Consider the following 18,267-nt stretch of genomic DNA (forward strand, 5'->3'; position numbering starts at 1 on the left):
TTTAATTTGTCTTGATAAAGGGATTATGACAATAATTACAATAAATTATAGTGGGAATATACAATATAATTTATACTATAGGCCACTACTGCTTGCCTGTGTGCCGCTCAAAACTAAATTCAGAATATGACGTCTGTGTGTGTGTGTGTGTGTGTGTGTGTGTGTGTGTGTGTGTGTGTGTGGACACACGCTTTCAGTGATGAAGCTACAGAGTGTTTTAATATCCCGTGAACTCTGAACATTAATGATTCCCTTGTCTGTCTGTCTGTCTGTCTGTCTGTCTGTCTGTCTGTCTGTCTGTCTGTTATTATTACACATTTCTTTGGCTGCAGTGGCCAAAATGAATGGTTTGCAGCCCTACTAAAAGAGAAAAAGGAACCCAGAGAGAAACATTATGTGTTATGCCCCCCCCCCCTCCCCCCCCCCCTCCCACAAAGAGAAGAAAACAGTTTGAAGGTAAAGTGATATTGTTTTGTTAAATGTTAAAGTAATCATTGCTTGTTCAGTAACAGGGGTCTCCCAGACTCTCCACCTCTTTAGTAAGCCGAAAATGCATTTCCAGGAATACCAAATTTAACCAATCAGCACTCATACAGGATACAGGATAAATAAGTTACAATTGGAAGTGATGACACAAAGAAGTGGGCATACAAAATTTGAACCCATTTAGACCAGGAACGCATCTGTGTAATTGTTTTGATTTCTTTGGCTAGACCTTTGGCTTCAAAAATAGCAGATCTACAAGCTCATAGCGCGACACCGAGTGGCGCGCTATGAGCATGTAGATCTGCTATTTTTGAAAATCTTTGAATATATATGTTTTAAAGTGAACATTTGTACCTCAAATCTTTTTCCTTTTATGTTCAAAAAACTTTTAGGATTTAGAGAGCATTTTTAGAATCGGCCCCAGGTCTTAATGGGTTAAAGCTGCACTATGTAACTTTCCTCTTCTATCCCGGATTTGAACCCGGTTTCCTGAGCAAGTGCTGTAACCTTTTACCATTGAGCTAATAGAGCCTTCTGGACGATGTTCTGGACACTCGGGTGAAGAGAGGGGCGGAACTGTCAACTGATCACCATCTGGTGGTGAGTTGGTTCAGATGGCGGGGGAAGCCTCTGGACAGACCTGGCAAACCCAAGCGTGTAGTGCGGGTGAACTGGGAACGTTTGGAGGAGACCTCTGTTCGGAAGGAATTTAACTCCCACCTCCGGCGGGACTTCTCTGGCATCCCTGTGGAGGTTGGGGGCATTGAACAGGAATGGGCAATGTTCAAAGCCTCTATTGCTAAAGCTGCGGCTGTGAGCTGTGGTCAGAAGGTCTTAGGTGCCTCAAGGGGCGGTAACCCTCGAACACCCTGGTGGACAGCGGTGGTCAGGGAAGCCGTCCGACTGAAGAAGGAGGCCTATCGGGGTATGATATCCCAGGGGACTCCAGAGGCAGTTGCAAGGTACCGACAGGCCCGAAGGGCGGCAGCCACAGCTGTGACGGAGGCTAAGCAGCGGGTGTGGGAGGAGTTCGGGGAATCCATGGAGAAGGACTTTCGGGCGGCACCAAAGTTGTTCTGGACGACCATACGGCACCTCAGGAGGGGAAAGCGGGGAACCATCCAAGCTGTATACAGCAAGGATGGGGCTCTGCTGACTTCAAGTGAGGAAGTCGTAGGGAGGTGGAAGGAACACTTTGAGGAACTCCTAAACCCAATGACATCAGACCCACCCTCCCTGACAGGAGCAGAGCCTGAGGATGATGGGGGATCGGCGTCAATCTCCCGGAAGGAAGTCACTGAGGTAGTTAAACAACTCCACAGTGGCAAAGCTCCGGGGGTTGATGAGATTCGTCCAGAAATGCTGAAGGCTCTGGGTGTTGAGGGGCTGTCTTGGTTGATACGTCTTTGCAACATCGCGTGGAAGTCTGGGACAGTACCGAGGGAGTGGCAGACTGGGGTGGTGGTCCCACTTTTCAAAAAGGGGGACCAGAGGTTGTGTGCCAATTACAGAGGTATCACATTACTCAGCCTCCCTGGGAAAGTTTATGCCAAGGTACTGGAAAGGAGGGTCCGGCCGATAGTCGAACCTCAGATTCAAGAGGAGCAATGTGGTTTCCGTCCTGGTCGTGGAACAACTGACCAACTCTTTACTCTGGCAGGGATCCTGGAGAGGGCCTGGGAGTATGCATATCCGGTCTACATGTGTTTTGTGGATTTGGAGAAGGCATATGACCGGGTCCCCCGGGAGTTTCTGTGGGAGGTGCTGCGGGAATATGGGGTGAGGGGGACCTTGTTGAGGGCCATCCAATCTCTGTACGCCCAAAGCGAGAGCTGTGTCCGTGTGCTCGGCAGTAAGTCGGATTATTTTCCAGTGGGGGTTGGTCTCAGACAGGGCTGCGCCTTGTCACCTATCCTGTTTGTGATTTTCATGGACAGGATCTCGAGGCGAAGTCGTGGCGGAGAGGGTATACGGTTCGGTGAGCTAAGGGTTGCGTCACTGCTTTTTGCGGATGATGTGGTCCTGATGGCACCATCGGTCCGGGACCTTCAGCTCTCACTGGATCGGTTCGCAGTCGAGTGTGCGTCGGCTGGGATGAAAATCAGCATCTCCAAATCTGAGGCCATGGTTCTCAGCAGGAAACCGGTGGATTGTGCAGTCCGGGTAGGGAATGAGGCTTTGCCCCAGGTGAAGGAGTTTAAGTATCTCGGGGTCTTGTTCACGAGTGAGGGGAGGACGGAGCAGGAGATCAGCCGGAGAATCGGAGCAGCAGGAGCGGTATTGCAGTCGCTGTACCGCACTGTGGTGACGAAAAGAGAGCTGAGCCAGAAGGCAAAGCTCTCGGTCTTCCGAGCAATCTTCGTTCCTACTCTCACCTATGGTCATGAAGTGTGGGTCATGACCGAAAGAATAAGGTCGCGGGTACAAGCGGCCGAAATGAGTTTTCTCAGACGGGTGGCTGGCATCTCCCTTAGAGATAGGGTGAGAAGTTCGGTCACCCGGGAGAGACTCGGAGTAGAGTCGCTGCTCCTTCGCTTGGAAAGGAGCCAGCTTAGGTGGTTCGGGCATCTAGTACGGATGCCTCCCGAGCGTCTCCCTAGGGAGGTCCTCGCTGCACGTCCCACTGGGAGGAGACCCCGGGGCAGACCAAGGACCAGATGGGCGGATTACATCTCCACACTGGCCTGGGAACGCCTCGGGATCCCCCAGGAGGAAGTTGCTAATGTTGCTCAGGAGAGGAAGGTCTGGAGCTCTCTGCTGGAACTGTTGCCCCCGCGACCCGACTCCGGATAAGCGGTTGAAGATGGATGGATGGATAATAGAGCCTGCCTGCTTGCTCAGGTGATACATTGAATCTTGACCATCAGATCAAAATTCATGTCAGATCCTGTGTCTAGGTGAGACATGACCTTTGACACTATCTAAATGTCTCAATAGAAGAGCAGGGAGACTAAATACAACCACCCCAATTATATAAGTTATATTGTATTATTTGTATTAACATACTCTAACATACAGATTGTATAAGTTATATTCTATTAATATACTCTACGATACAGGTTGCATAAAATTACATTTTATTCCACTTTAACTTTCTAACAAAAAACATCTTGTTTTATCCAAAATATATTACTTGCACTACCTTTAGACGCTATCCACGACGAAATGTCAAGTACAGTCATACCCAGAAGAAGGCCAAAGAGTTGGAGCTGGACCTACAGCATCTTAAAACTAAGTAAGCAATGACTAATGTTAACGAAACAGTTGCATGAGTTTGCTCTTCTCTTTTTGTATATATCGATATGTTGGTTATTTGTTCTCATGTTCTTTTTTACTTAGATCTTGACCACAAATATTAAAAAACATTATATAGAAAGCATGTTAAATGGAGTGGACAGATGCTAGGCTCATTATTAAACTGGTATCCTACTAAGGCATACATCAATTCAGTTTTTATTTTTTATTTTTCCGTACCCTGTTCATGCTTTAAGATGCAACAAATTAGAGATTGCAAAACAGAAACTGGAGGAAGGGCCCCAATTTTGCCTATGGCATGAACAAAATAGGGATGCCGGGTGGAAAAGGTTAATTTCACTACTATTTTACCAGCTAGAATGTAATCCAATGACAATGTACTGTATAAGAATTACTTCAACTCTCCCCACCTACAGTATAGACAGTTGTAGAATTCTGTACTAAATGTAATCCAACAATTAACATCTTCTCTATTGGAGGTCCATGGCACCAACTCTTTTCTAAATGGGTCCACATTTGGGGGTCCTTGAAAATGTAATTTCTTTACAGTAAATTCTGTTTGAAGTGGGCCTGCTTTTGTCAAAAATGAGTCTGAAATGTCATGGTAAAATGTTTTTTAATTTCTAAAACATGTGTTGTTTTCTTCTGTTTCAGGTCCACATTGGCTCTGGTGTGTGGCTCGAAAAGGAGATCTGGAAGATGGTGGCAGCAAACACCAAGGACTCCCTGTTCATGAAGGAGCTTGCTGTTGCCATTTGGGGGACAACAACCCTGAAGACCATGCAGGAGCCTTACAAAGAATGCCCCACTAGCAAGGGGGAGGCCAAACCCCCCTGACCGCAGGACTCAGAAGAGGTATGTTTACTGAGGGGTGGGGGGGTTCATTATGACTTGATCTCATAATTCAATCTGCTCTGTGCATGACTGTAGTTCTCTTTTCCAGAAGGTGGAATTCCCGTTAGCGTTACCTGTTCAGTTTTTCATACCTTCATTTGGTTGTCTCAGCAGCATACTGTTTCAACCAGAAACACATATGGAGATGTTGGTTGTAGCCAATCAAATGAAGCTATGAAAAACTGATCGGGAAACGGGAATGTCACCTTCTGGAAAAGAGATTATATTAAGCTTATTAATCAATCATAAAAGAAAATACTCTATTGTAATAAAATCGATTTTATGGCTGAAAGAAATGCCGATCTACAAGCTTGCAACTCGTTGGACGTGTTGTGAGCTTGTAGATCAAAAAAGTAATCAATAGAATAATCGCAAGTAGAATAATTGGTAGTGGCAGCCCTACATGCATGTTTGGCAGGGGTAGCTTTTTCCCCCAAATTGTTGTTGTCCATTGTAGCCATCTGACTTATTGCCTGCCCACTGTCCACCCACCTTTTTCATTCAAATGCATGTTTTCTAACTGAACTGAAACACGGGGTTAAAAAAACACTTCACCCCATTTTCAACTCATCTTCATATAATTGGTCCTCACTAATACACATTTTAAGATGGCACCATTTATGTCTACTCACTCTGTGTTTCGTTGATAGGTCGTGGACAGTTTAGAAATCTGCCTACCTTTGACATCATCGGTAGGCAGGTTTGGTCATTTAGAACAACTTTATTTGTTCATTATTAATGCAAGAACAATGGCTTCTACTTCTGCATTCAAACTTTCCAGGTAGAGACACACTGTAGTTTCTATTAGCTTGGAATCTCCATTGGTGATGTCACTGGTAGGCAGGTTTCTGAACTGTCCACATTCCACCAATGAGTGGCAGAACGAGTAGACAGAAATGGTGCCATTGTATAATGAACATTAGCGAGGATCAGTTAGTTATATGAAGATAAGGTTGAAAATGGGTGAAGTTTAAGTTACTTTAAGTTTTTCTCAAAACATCACAATTCATTTAACTCACCCCATGCAGTATATTGCTAATTATATTTGTTTTATTGTTGGGGGTTCTTGTTTGTTTTCTTTCAGACTGTTTCCATTGGTGGCTGCAGGGGCAGAACATTCTCACAAAGAGGAAGGCCATGGACCATGGCCAGGACATCAATAGAAAGGACAAGAAATTGTGTGTCTGTGTAGGGGGGGGTTGATATGGGGGTAATGCTTTATAGCGCCACCAGCAGGCCGATTTTTGCAAGACACATTTTTGGCTGCAACTTTACAGATGTTTTCCAAACATCACACACATCGGTATACAGTATCTCCATAGTCATGTAATCAAGACGGATCTGTCCGATTTTTCATATTCTCTCACTCTTTTCCAGTCATTTGAACACTGTGTGTGTGTTAGTGTGTTCCTCAGGTTGAAGTTCATGTATTTATGTGTTTATTTATACATTTATTTGTTATTTAAATGTTGTTTTTGAGGGTTTTTTATAAGTGTTTAATAAATTATTGTTATGTATGAAATTGATACATGATTATTTATGACTTTGTGGATTTTGCTCACTTTTATATAGGCTACTGTAGGCTACTGTTTTTTAAATATACCACGTGCTGTGGGCACCTGGCTGAAATTCACCATGATCATGCATCCTCTCCAGCAAAGTTGGTCACTGCATATCCAGAATACACCTGAATACACATAAATACCAGATAGCAGCTTAAACCAGCTTAAACCAGCTACCAGCTAAACCATCATAAATACCAGCTACCAGCTTAAACCAGCTAAACCATCATAAATACCAGCTACCAGCTTAAACCAGCTAAACCATCAAAAATACCAGCTACCAGCTTAAACCAGCTAAACCATCAAAAATACCAGCTACCAGCTTAAACCAGCTAAACCATCATAAATACCAGCTACCAGCTTAAACCAGCTAAACCATCAAAAATACCAGCTACCAGCTTAAACCAGCTACCAGTTTAAACCAGCAAAACCTACCACCTTAAGCTGGTCAACCACCAAGACCAGCTTAAGGTGTGTTTTGGACGTCCAAAACACACCTTAAGGTGGTCAACCACCAAGACCAGCTAAAACCAGCTGGTCCAGCTTAGGCTGGTCTAAGCTGGTTTTTTCAGCAGGGTAGTCCTCAAAACTAATCTCTGATTTTTTTTGTATTCCACACATCGAATGTGATTTGCAGTACATATCTGATGATACCTAAGAAGTTCATGTTAAAAATGTAAGCTGTGGTTGTAGATGTATTTTCCAGAGGTGCAGCCAGTGGCTGTGACGCCATGACTTCTAATGTAATCCGATTCTTCAGCAAATGAGAATGTGAGATTTTGGGGAACAGGGAGCTCGGAACAAGATGGCTGGCCCGGGACAAGGAAAGTGTTTGACTTATTTTGCATAAACAATACATTTCGACACCGTCAACTTGATGTGTATAGCATATGAGTAATTTAAAAAGTATTAGAGTAAATTCTGATGATATTTTGGGCAGATTTACACAACGCAAACGCGAAATCGTTTTTGAGGTAGGAGATTTAGATTTGAGGGGCTTTCTTTTCCAACGAGTAACGTTACTTTTCACTATATTCACTGACATCTAAAGTGGAAACAATGTAGCATAACAACTTATTAACTTGTCCGTTTTTATCAAACTTTTTTTTCATGGCATAACGTTAAAACTACTTTTAACTTCATCAAACTTAGTTTAGGTGATTTTTCCCTCAGCCTAACGTCCAATGTATTTTAGACTATAGCCTAACAAACTACATTAATTACCAGAGATCGGAGCGTATAGCCTATTTTATTTCATGAAGTGTTGTATAGATGCGTTATAAAGGGCATTAAGGCTATTATTACTTCATTGGACCATGAGCTCGACCCGAGTCAGATCACAACAACCGCAGACCCAGGCTGCCAGGTTCCCTGCGGTGGCAGCGACTGGTGCGACGTCCTTGCCGCACAGATTTGACTCAAGCGAGGGGATCGAGATGGAGAACATCCAGCATCAAGAGACGGGTCTTGTTGGAGGTAGGTTTGTCACAATTATTTACACCATCGCCTAATCGCAATTATTTGAGATAATCGCAATTATTTGAGATAATCGCAATTATTTGAGATAATCGCAATTATTTTAGCATAATCGTCATAATTGTTTCCATGTTGAAAAACTTTTTTCTAAAATAGTGGACATAGCAGATCTACAAGCTCACAACATGTTGACGTGTTGTGAGCTTGTAGATCTGCTATTTCTACTTTAATATTCTTCTTTTTTAAAGTATAAAGTTATTAGATATGTCAATCATTTATTTGCATACATTTTTATTTATTTTTTATTTTATTTGTCATATCTGCCAGTGCAACTTCAAAGTCTAGAAGCCAAACAGAAATGCCAAACGTTAATCGCAATTATTTGAGTAATAATTAGCCTAATCGTCATCATGTCATAATCGCGACAGCCCTAGTTGGAGGAGCAGCAGCAGGCACCCCGTCTCCCCCTTCGAGACAAGCCTGGAGTCGGGATAATCCGGGGTTCGAACCCGAGGACGAGATCATGCAGGCTGACTGGCCTCCGGCGAGTCCGGGGAGGAGGTCAGTGTCCACGGCCTCCAGCAGCAGTTGCAGTAGCGGCTTGGGGAGCTACAGTGCAGGCGGGGGCAGCAGCACCCACATCCACCGTGGAGGCGGAGGACTTTACCCCACGACTCCCACGGCGGATGGCCAGAAACAAGACAGACACGGCTGTATGAAACAGATACTGCAGAAGATCAGAAGTGAGTTACTCTTTTTACAAACACATAAACAATTATTTTTTAAAACACACCCAAAAAAAACTAAAAATACAACCCCAAAAAAAAGTAATAATACCTGTAGCAATCTGAATACCTTTTATTTCCACTTTATCTCATCTTTTCTTAACCTATTGTGTGGCCAATTAGCAGGTGATAGGCTACTTTTTTGTTTAAAGGAGTAGTTCACCCAAAAATGACGTATTTTCTATCAATTACACATGAGGCCTTGAATTCATGGAGATTTTTTAGTTTTTGTCGCATTTCTGAGGCAATCATTTGATGTCTCCGGTAGGAGACTGAGTCTCCTATTGACCCGGTCATCTAATTATTGGCTCAGGAATGCGACAAAAACAAAAAAATCTGCAGCAAACACATCTGTAAATGAAATGTATGATATGGTGTCATACAACAATTGGTTCCTTTGCAGTTCTGTGGGGAACAGAGCTCATGGAGGACAGTGACAGCAGTCGAGAAAGGTACCTCTGGAATATACTGCGAGAGATGCTCACCTATATCACATTCCTCATCACCCTCTGCATCTGTAAGTATAAACATCCCCAAGTGTTCTCAGAGAATGTGCAGTCATTGAGGCTGCTGTCTTTGGACCCTCATGTATGCCTTCTTGGCCTGGGGAATGAAACCCAGTTATTATCTCCTAAAACATGTGACTCATCTGTTTGTAATGGTTCCAAGGAAGCCAGTTGTGGACAGATGAAGTTATTCGGACTTTAAGAAACCAAAATGAACACCACACCACTATTGTGTCTCTGACCAGCTTCTCTGTCTCAGAAAAAAAGTCTCTTCTGCTTAATGATTTTGGTAGCTGAAAATCGAGCATCAGAATGTGCAGTCGCAAAATACACGATAACGATATGCTATTGGTGAATGTTCTACACTCTCTCCTTGCTGCAGCAATTTGTGCCAAAATGAGGTTTTGGGTGCATCAGAAATAATTTCCTGGCAAGCTGGGTCAGGTTTTTTTCTTTCCCCAGAAAGGGTTTGAGGTAAAAAAAAAAGAAAAAAAAACATTAAAAAAAGGTTAGAAAAGAGCCATTCTGGCTGAATACATCAGTCTGTGATTGGCACATGGTTGTAAAAATACGAAAAAGAAAAGGCCGTTCTAATATAATATAGGGCATAAATCCAGTTTTTATTAGTAGCCTACATCTACAAAACTATAAAATTGCATTGTCACCCTGTAACATTGTATTAATTTGTATAGTTGTTGTTGTTGTTGTATTTGTGTTAGTTATAAATGAATATTGCTATTATTAGCTGACCCTCCACAATGAGGCTGTGAGTCTGTGCATTTTACTCTATCCACAAATGTCCACCAGAGGGTGCTGCGGGTCAACTAGACACACTTCTAGGTTGCCTTGTTCCTACTAATATTGTGTTTGCAATATACCTTACAGTGACCTATGGGATGGTGAGCTCCAATATGTACTACTATACAAAAGTCATGTCTCAGCTCTTTCTGGACACACAACTGTCTGCTGGGGACCAGTCCACCTTCAGAAGCTTCTCTACCATGGAGGACTTCTGGAAGGTAAAAATGCCACTAAACTATTAGCCTCATTCCCAGCCTTACTCATCTGCGAAGAGAAAAGCCTGGTCACGACCTAATGCAGAGAGTGTCTATAGGGGCGGGACTTCCGTCGTACGTATTTCCCCCGGAAACGATCTTTTTCGACCAATCATAACACTTGTTTCATTCACGGAGAGTGTAAACAGATTTGTAAAGCGTCAACGTTATTATATGATTTTTATGTCTCTGATTTATATTGTTCATGAATAACGTTTTTAATACCTCATGTGTTTTTCCTAAATCAGTGGTTCTCAACCTTTTCTGGTTCAGGGCCCATTGAAACTCTTGAAAGTGTTTGCGGCCCACCCATCTGACCAACATGGCAGCCTTACATGGTCGCTGTGTTAAGATGGGTGGGCCACGAGCATTTTCAGACCATGTTGATTTGAATGATCAATATATCGATTGTGTTGGGGATGGATCAAGGGAACTAACGTAGTATACTTTAAATCCCTATTTATCCATATCATAATTATTTTTCTTTTTTTTTTAAAGAAAAAATACCATGACTTTTTTTAAATAATTTTTCTATATGAATGTTATATTATCACTAAAATCTTAAATTAGTTGGGGGCCCACTTGTAATATCCTCACGGTCCACCAGTGGACCCGGCCCACATGTTGAGAATCGCTGTCCTAACCCTTCAATATCCAAAAGTTCACAGAGGGGCCTTTTCTCAACGGCATGTACTGGGAGGTGTGGTATAACAACCAGAGCCTGCCAGAGAACCACAGCCTCATCTACTACGAGAACCTGCTGCTGGGGGTGCCACGCCTGCGACAGGTCAAAGTTCACAATGAGTCCTGCACCGTGCACGAGGACCTGAGAGATGAGGTTCACGGCTGCTACAACATGTACACCTTCAGTAACGAGGACACCGCTCCCTTTGGGCCCAAAAATGGAACTGCGTATGTCCCAATTTTATATTTGCATGTTAATGTATTAACATTTCCTCAGTATCATAATTGTGATATGTTGGTTTAATGATACGCCATATAACTGTGAAGTGATAGAATGCCAGCCAGATAGCCAGACACTTAAGTACAAAGACAGATAGATAAAATAATAATATATTTAACTTGACTACTAGACCATTGAGCATTGTAATGTGAGGTTACTTTACCAGTCTTTCTTGGTTTTCTTCTTGGTGTTTGTCAGGTGGGTGTATACAACAGAAGGGAAAATGAATGAGAGCAGTTACTGGGGTCAGGTGTCTAAATATGGGGGTGGAGGCTACTACCAGGACCTGTCCCGGACCAGAGAGGAGTCGGCCGCTCAACTGCGCTTCCTCAAAGACAACCTCTGGTTGGACAGAGGCACCAGGGCTGTGTTCCTTGACTTCTCTGTCTACAATGGCAACATCAACCTCTTCTGTATCGCCAGGTAGGAATCAGGTCATAGTAGCGCGTTTGCTGGTTGCAATTAATCTCACTGCCATGGTATTTATCATAACTACTGCACACTTGTGTTTACTGTATGTTCGTGTTACAGGTTATTAGTGGAGTTTCCCGCCACTGGTGGCGTGGTGACCTCCTGGCAGTTCCAGACGGTGCGTTTGATTCGCTACATGTGCGGATGGGACTACTTTGTGGGTCTGTGTGAGATTGTCTTCTGCCTCTTCATCCTGTACTATGTGGTGGAGGAGGTGTTGGAGATCCACATCCATCGTCTGCGCTACTTCAAGAGCCTGTGGAACTGCCTGGACGTTGTCATTGTAGTGGTGCGTGTGTGCAGGCACTTCCATGACGTTTTAAAGATTATTATACATTTAATTTAAATTCCAATATAAAATCAAACATTGCAACAGCTGATTTCAAGTTTTCAACTGTCAAGGTTCCAAGTCTTATTTCACCCATAATGCATCTCAACTGCATTTTCTTCAATGTAATTGAATGAAGTGAGATTTATCTATAGTCTGTTTTTAACTAGTCCGTTGTAAACAATCTGATGATTCTTAATTTTTCTAGCTGAGTGTTGTTGCCATTATCATGAACATCACCAGAACTGCCATGGTGGGCAACCTTCTCAAAGGCCTGTTGGAGAACCACAATACTCACCCTAGCTTTGAGCCTCTGGCAAACATCCAGATCCAGTTCAACAACATAGCTGCAGTCATCGTATTCTTCTCCTGGATCAAGGTACAGTAAGACTCTCGTTGTGGGCCATGCTCACTCTCACAGTAGGCTGTCCCAGTATAATTAAAATACATGGCTCTAAATGTTTTGTTAAATATAGGTCTGTTTTACTCCAGTGTTTACAAACATGACCTATGTAAACAAACATATTACAGACCATTTTTTCATTTGTAGATTACTTATTGAGCCTTTATTCAGTTTCTCCTGACTAAACAAAGGTAACAAAAATTAATGCTAATGTTTTGTGATTGTTTTTTAATCTGGTCAGCTTTTTAAGTTCATCAACTTCAACCAGACGATGAGCCAGCTGTCCAGCACCATGTCTCGTTGTGCCAAGGACCTGGTGGGGTTCGCTATCATGTTCTTCATCATCTTCCTGGCCTACGCTCAGCTGGCCTACCTAGTGTTTGGAACCCAGGTCAATGATTTCAGCACCTTCCAAGCTAGCATGTAAGTTGCACATGCTGAATGCCACAAGTTATGTTTGGGTTAAGTTATATTTTCTAGCCTTTATTTTACAGTTACAGTGTAGATAGACAGGAAAACATGGAGAGAGAGTGTAGGGGAGGGACCATGTGTTATGCCCATATATGGAGAGCTCTGTATCTGTCATTGCTTGTCCCTTGTATGCCCATATATGAAGATCCTTGATGTCATCAGTATATGCCCATATATGGGCATGTGACATGGTTAGTCTGAGTCATAGGTCCGCCGATCCGCCCTCCCATTAGCCAATTTTAATATAGGATATAGGTTAGACTTTTCATTATGAGGATGATTATTGTATTATATGGAGATGGTGATCGCTTATGTCTTCAGTATATGCCCATATATGAGCATGCCCCCTTTTGTGCCCATATATGGAGCTGACTGATTTGTTTGCGCCTGATGCCATGATAACACATTGAGGTTAGACAACACACTCCATGTTTGGGCGTAGCTGCATTGGGAACTCCTTATATGGTTATGGCTTGACAACGTGGTCTGCCCGCCGGCCGGCTGGCTGGCCAGTCCTCCCGTAAACCAAATTTAATATGAGATGTTTTTAACAAACTGTCTTGCCATTTACCTTCTCCCATGTAGTTTTACCCAGTTCCGGATTATTCTGGGTGATTTTGAGTTCTCTCAGATTGAAGAGGCCAACCCAGTCCTTGGACCCATCTACTTCACTACCTTTGTCTTCTTCATCTTCTTCATCCTCATGGTGAGTTGTAAAAGGCAGTCTTGTCAAGTGCGTGACTGGTGTTGGTCAGTAGTGGTGGTAGTTGTGGGGACTGCCTACTACTACTCTCCCATGGAAAATAAGTTTCAGGCATCATTTTTAATTGTGGCTCTTATGTGTTCAAATGGTGGATGCCTCATTTTGAAATGAATGAAAACAATTATTTTCTCACTGACTTTTGTGTAGAATATGTTCCTGGCTATCATCAATGACACATACTCAGAGGTGAAAGCAGACATGTCTCAGCAGAGGTCTGAGATGGAGATGACCGACCTAATTAAGAAGGTAGTGCACCTACTGTACATGGATTATAATAACCTAATCAAGATTAAATGTGTCAAATATAATGAACTGTGTATGCATCTATCTGTCTGTCTATCTGTATATGTCTGTACAGCATGTTTCTGTTTATTTATGTGTATATATGTTATATAACATCTGGCTGGCTAGGATATTGCAAAAAATCATAGTAAAGCCAGACATAATTAACTTAAACTTGTGGGTGAAAATATTTCCCCTCCTTATGACTAGTGATGATGTAGTGATTAAGATGCCTCTCCTCTCTTTCTCTGCTGAACTATCCATCTAAGCTGTAATGCCTTAGAAACACCTTTAAGAACCGCTTTTCCTCCACTGTCTTCTTTCAGGGTTGTAACAAGGCCTTGATGAAACTGAGATTGAAAAAGACTGCAGTAGACGACATCTCAGACAGCCTGCGTCAGGCCGGCGGCAAAGTCAACTTGCATGAACTCCGGCAGGATCTCAAAGGGTGACCAGAGGCTCATATCAGATCTTTGTACAGCACATGTATGCTAAAATAACATGGTTTATTGCTTGTCTGACTGAGGGTCTAAGGACAGGGTGTGATGTTTGCTGCCTTTGTTAATTGTGGGACTGTGATGCCCCATGAGACTGTGACAGTGATTAGATTAAATGTCCTTTATTGTCCACAAGGAACATTTATTTGGCTCAGGTCGGTACAGTAAAGATGATACATACATTGACCACAGTTATGTTTATGTGTGCACAGGAAAGGCCACACAGATGCAGAGATTGAGACCATCTTTGCCAAGTATGACCACGATGGAGACCAGGAGCTGACAGAGAACGAGCATCAACAGATGAGAGATGACCTGGAGAAAGAGAGGGTGAGTCATGTTGTCATGTCCCTTTTGTACAGCGTGGCTGTAGGGCAAGCCATCTAGAGCCAGATATGTCTGGCTGTCTGTATATATGTGTCTCAACAGTAGATCAATCACAGCACATGCCACTATGGGAATGACATCACTAAACAGAACCACCTTTGGCCATGAGATCCTGAAGAGCCCGGGGAAGTAAAAAATACCGTAAAACTTTTGTTTTCGTTTTTTCTAGCACATACATTGTTCTTGTGAAGCACTTTTATTGTTATTTGTGTAAGTATTTATAAAGATTGCTCTTTCCATTTGGCCAAGTGAGGCATACGTAAATGGTCACCTCATATGGTATGGCTAACTGAAGGTTGGACACGGAGGCCATGCTGTCATTAAACTGTGCGTGTTGTTTCACACTTCTGCACACGCTCAGTTTGTTTGTGCCCATGAACCAGGAGGACTTGGAACTGGAGCGTAATTCACTTACCAGACCCACCAGTGGGCGGAGCTTCCCCCGCACCCAGGACGACTCGGAGGAGGATGACGACGAGGACAGCGGACACAGCTCCCGTCGCCGTGGTAGCAGCTCAGGGGGCGTGTCTTACGAGGAGTTTCAAGTGTACGAAAATTTTTGTTTCTTCAACGCAAACGTAATTGACACTCAAAGTGACAGTCAGTGAAACACACGTTCGATTATCAGAAGATAATGAATTATAATTAGGCAGACGTCTGACAGGCCATTAGGTAAAGAATATCTGTACCAAGCAACAATCTTTAAATGTTATAAACTTAGGCCCCAAAGCACAATGATTATACATTCTCTCATGTACAGCCTTTTCTCTAGCATACAAGTTGGAGCTGTATATTATCTTTTTGCAATTCTTAAAAAAATCCTAACCCTATGTATTATCACTGTTGCTGTCTATACTTGAGTTGCTCTGAGTTGATAGCATTCGAATCAGGTGCCCGAGTTGGCTCTGTATTTGGTCAGCTCTTTTTTCCTTCTACACCAAATCTTTTTGCCTGAAATAACAGACGCGTTGTCGTTGTGAGCTTGTAGCTCACCTATTCTGACTGTTCCCTCCAGAATAGGGGGCACTAGGGTTCAAGTGGTTAAACTGAAAAAAAGCTGAACAAAAGTAACTCAATTAAATTGAACGCGTCTCGTCTTGTCTAGGCTGGTCCGGCGAGTGGATAGGATGGAGCACTCCATTGGCAGCATAGTGTCCAAGATCGACGCTGTCATAGTGAAACTGGAGGGGATGGAGAGAGCTAAGCTCAAGAGGAGAGACGTTCTTGGCAGACTGCTGGACGGAGTGGTGGAGGTGAGTGGCCACAGTACAACTGCTACAGTATGATACATTTTGTCGCTGTCAGGGGTAAGCCTTAAAAACTGCTGCTTTTGGAAATGGACAAAAGAACCCGTATTCAAATGGGGCCAATGCAGTTATTATTTAGTCACAAGCTCTAGTTCATACTTTTCATTGGTTCAGTATTTACAAAACCCACAGAATAACCACTAACAACTGCAAAAAGAGCAGGACATTCTACTACAAAGAATTCATTTAGGAAACCATGAAAAAGATGAAGTATGGAGATATAAGGTTTCTGCCTGTCAGTGATGATTTGCTATGAGAGTCTTACCAGTGTGTAACTCTGAAAGTGTGCAAATGGAACCAAATGGACCAAACGGATTTGGTTCCATTTGCACAAAGTTGAATTAACACTGAGGAATTTACAGATTGGGGTCCCACTCGCAGAGACAAAATATTGTAAACCTAATGCATATCACTGCCTTTATCTGTGTGTTAGGATGAGCGGCTGGGCCGGGACACAGACGGCCACAGGGAGCAGATGGAGAGACTGGTGAGGGAAGAGCTAGAGCGCTGGGAGTCAGATGACACCGTGTCACAGGTCAGCCACCACCCACCAGCCACTCCAATTGGCCCGCGCCCCCGTCCGTCTTCTTCACTGTCCACGGACGGCCCCGACGCTGGCACCAATGGGAGTGGCCACGTGTGAAGATTTGGCGCTCTACCCCCAGCTTTTCCACTGACGAACATCCATTCCATTCTGGTTATTAAACATTTCCCCTGAGTTCAATTAAGTAACTTGTGGAAACTTAAAAAAAAAAGAAGGGATGATTTAAGGTTTTTGTTGGCATATTATGTTTGTTGTGAGTTGGAGGGGCATATTTTCATCCTAAAACACAGGCCTCGGTACAGTTACATGTGCTGAAAGCCTCGACATACCACAATGACAAAGTCAAAGTGCACAAGCACCTCAAATACTGAAATGCACTGAAAGTGTGAGAGTGAGGTACGTCACAGTATACACCCAAAAGACAGAGCTGTTTAAAACTATAGTGAAGTGTTGCTTTCTCATGCATTCTTTCTCAAGCAGAATATGACACAGTTATAAGGCTTACAGAACAATGCAAAGTACACATGCATTAATGATTGTAGTGTTTGAAAAAGAGCTATATGAAGATAAAAGGTACAATGAAGGATTTGATGAAGGGTATACTTTGAAATATAAGTGCATGGAGAGCACGGCATTTAGATGTAATACACTTGGTAAGTAAGCTTATTTCCTTAAATTGTATTAAAATACACAGCATATCATTTTAAAACACTTTTTCCTGAGAATGAAGCTTAGTGCCTTTTGATTATTATTTGATTATACACCAGAAATGATCGTTTCACCATGCAAGGCATTTCTTTGAATGTTCATTTTGCTGCTTGATACTTTTGGTCCTTTTAATATAGGTACAATACAAACGTGTGGCACATTCTGTCATATAGTGTGTGTGCAGTATATATATATATATATATATACTGTATTGTATACACACGCACACACACACACACGTTCACTTCTGCAACACAAAATGAATACCTTATTGATTTATGATACATATTGTAACTTGAAACAAACTTCAATTTGGAGTGCAATTAGTATTCATGGGAAACCCATGCATTTATGTTGTTGTTCTGCTTAGGCCCACCGTGCCTTATAATATTTTGTAGTCTATTTTGTATATCTATGTTATTGTACACAATAAAGTATATTGTTATTTCCTCTGTAATTTTTGGTTGATTTAAATGGACTCTTATAACATGAAATGGATTATGAAATGGATTATGAAAGGATTCAAATTTCAATCACGAAGCACTGGAAAAATTACAAAACCAAAGAATACATAGGTTACATTGCAATGTTTATAAACGTTTTTAAACACTAGCATAGGAACACTGTTTATAAATGTTTGTTCTCAAACACTTAAAACTGTTGAAAAAATTATAGATCTACTGTAGAGCAAGTAAAACATATTCAACATCTACTTTGATTCAGTCATACAGCATCCTTTACAAAACAATCAACATTGCTTTAGGTGATCATTGTGAAGAATCAATAAATTTGGTGTGATTCAGAATGAATGCATACAGATCAAGGAGCACTCGACTAAAATAACATGGAAAAAATATTCTGGCATAGTCGTAATTGAGTTAAGCTACAAAACTCATAAATAACCAGTGTAAACCTCCAGTAAACAATTAGCGACTGAAAGGAAAAGGACTTCACATGTATCCACACAATGCTATTTTACATTCAGGTACAGAACATCTTTTAGCCAATACGTACAGTAATATGAATCTATTATAAGTCCAAACTAGGGTGTGGAAATTCTGGGCCGATATCTGATGTTAAAAATAACAATTTGGCCAATAGCCGATACCCATGTTTGTTTACT

At 42.3% G+C, this 18,267-nt stretch overlaps 1 protein-coding gene and 1 long non-coding RNA gene across 3 annotated transcripts; both read left to right on the plus strand.

Moving 5' to 3' along the window:
* Positions 1-2,894: 2,894 nt before the first annotated feature.
* LOC308101104 lies at positions 2,895-6,161 on the plus strand. Its single transcript, XR_013934488.1, has 4 exons — positions 2,895-3,327; positions 3,635-3,721; positions 4,396-4,596; positions 5,720-6,161. It is a non-coding gene; the product is annotated as an uncharacterized lncRNA (long non-coding RNA).
* Positions 6,162-6,950: 789 nt separating this feature from the next.
* On the plus strand, positions 6,951-17,601 carry pkd2 (polycystic kidney disease 2). 2 transcript variants are annotated; one of them, XM_080420131.1, is made up of 16 exons: positions 6,951-7,673; positions 8,102-8,416; positions 8,862-8,975; positions 9,850-9,983; positions 10,681-10,931; positions 11,182-11,406; positions 11,515-11,743; positions 11,991-12,161; positions 12,427-12,608; positions 13,242-13,362; positions 13,567-13,665; positions 14,028-14,149; positions 14,411-14,528; positions 14,969-15,132; positions 15,691-15,838; positions 16,326-17,601. In XM_080420131.1, the coding sequence occupies exons 1-16, from the start codon at positions 7,514-7,516 to the stop codon at positions 16,533-16,535; spliced, it is 2,763 nt and encodes a 920-aa protein (XP_080276257.1). In that variant the 5' UTR covers positions 6,951-7,513; the 3' UTR covers positions 16,536-17,601. The 2 variants fall into 2 exon arrangements, with proteins under 2 accessions (XP_080276257.1, XP_080276258.1); XM_080420132.1 differs by having other exon boundaries at positions 14,972-15,132.
* The last annotated feature ends 666 nt before the right edge of the window (positions 17,602-18,267 follow it).

Source organism: Gymnoscopelus braueri (assembly GCF_963280865.1).
Source record: "Gymnoscopelus braueri genome assembly, chromosome: 2".
NCBI classification, from domain to species: Eukaryota; Metazoa; Chordata; class Actinopteri; order Myctophiformes; family Myctophidae; genus Gymnoscopelus; species Gymnoscopelus braueri.

Bases quoted from the DNA above. Each gene is read 5' to 3' on its own strand.
- pkd2 (XM_080420131.1), top strand. From the start codon at position 7,514: ATGAGCTCGACCCGAGTCAGATCACAACAACCGCAGACCCAGGCTGCC. The intron at 12,609-13,241 runs GTAAGTTGCACA...TCTCCCATGTAG, and splicing joins AGCACCTTCCAAGCTAGCAT to TTTTACCCAGTTCCGGATTA. The intron at 14,529-14,968 runs GTGAGTCATGTT...CCCATGAACCAG, and splicing joins ATGACCTGGAGAAAGAGAGG to GAGGACTTGGAACTGGAGCG.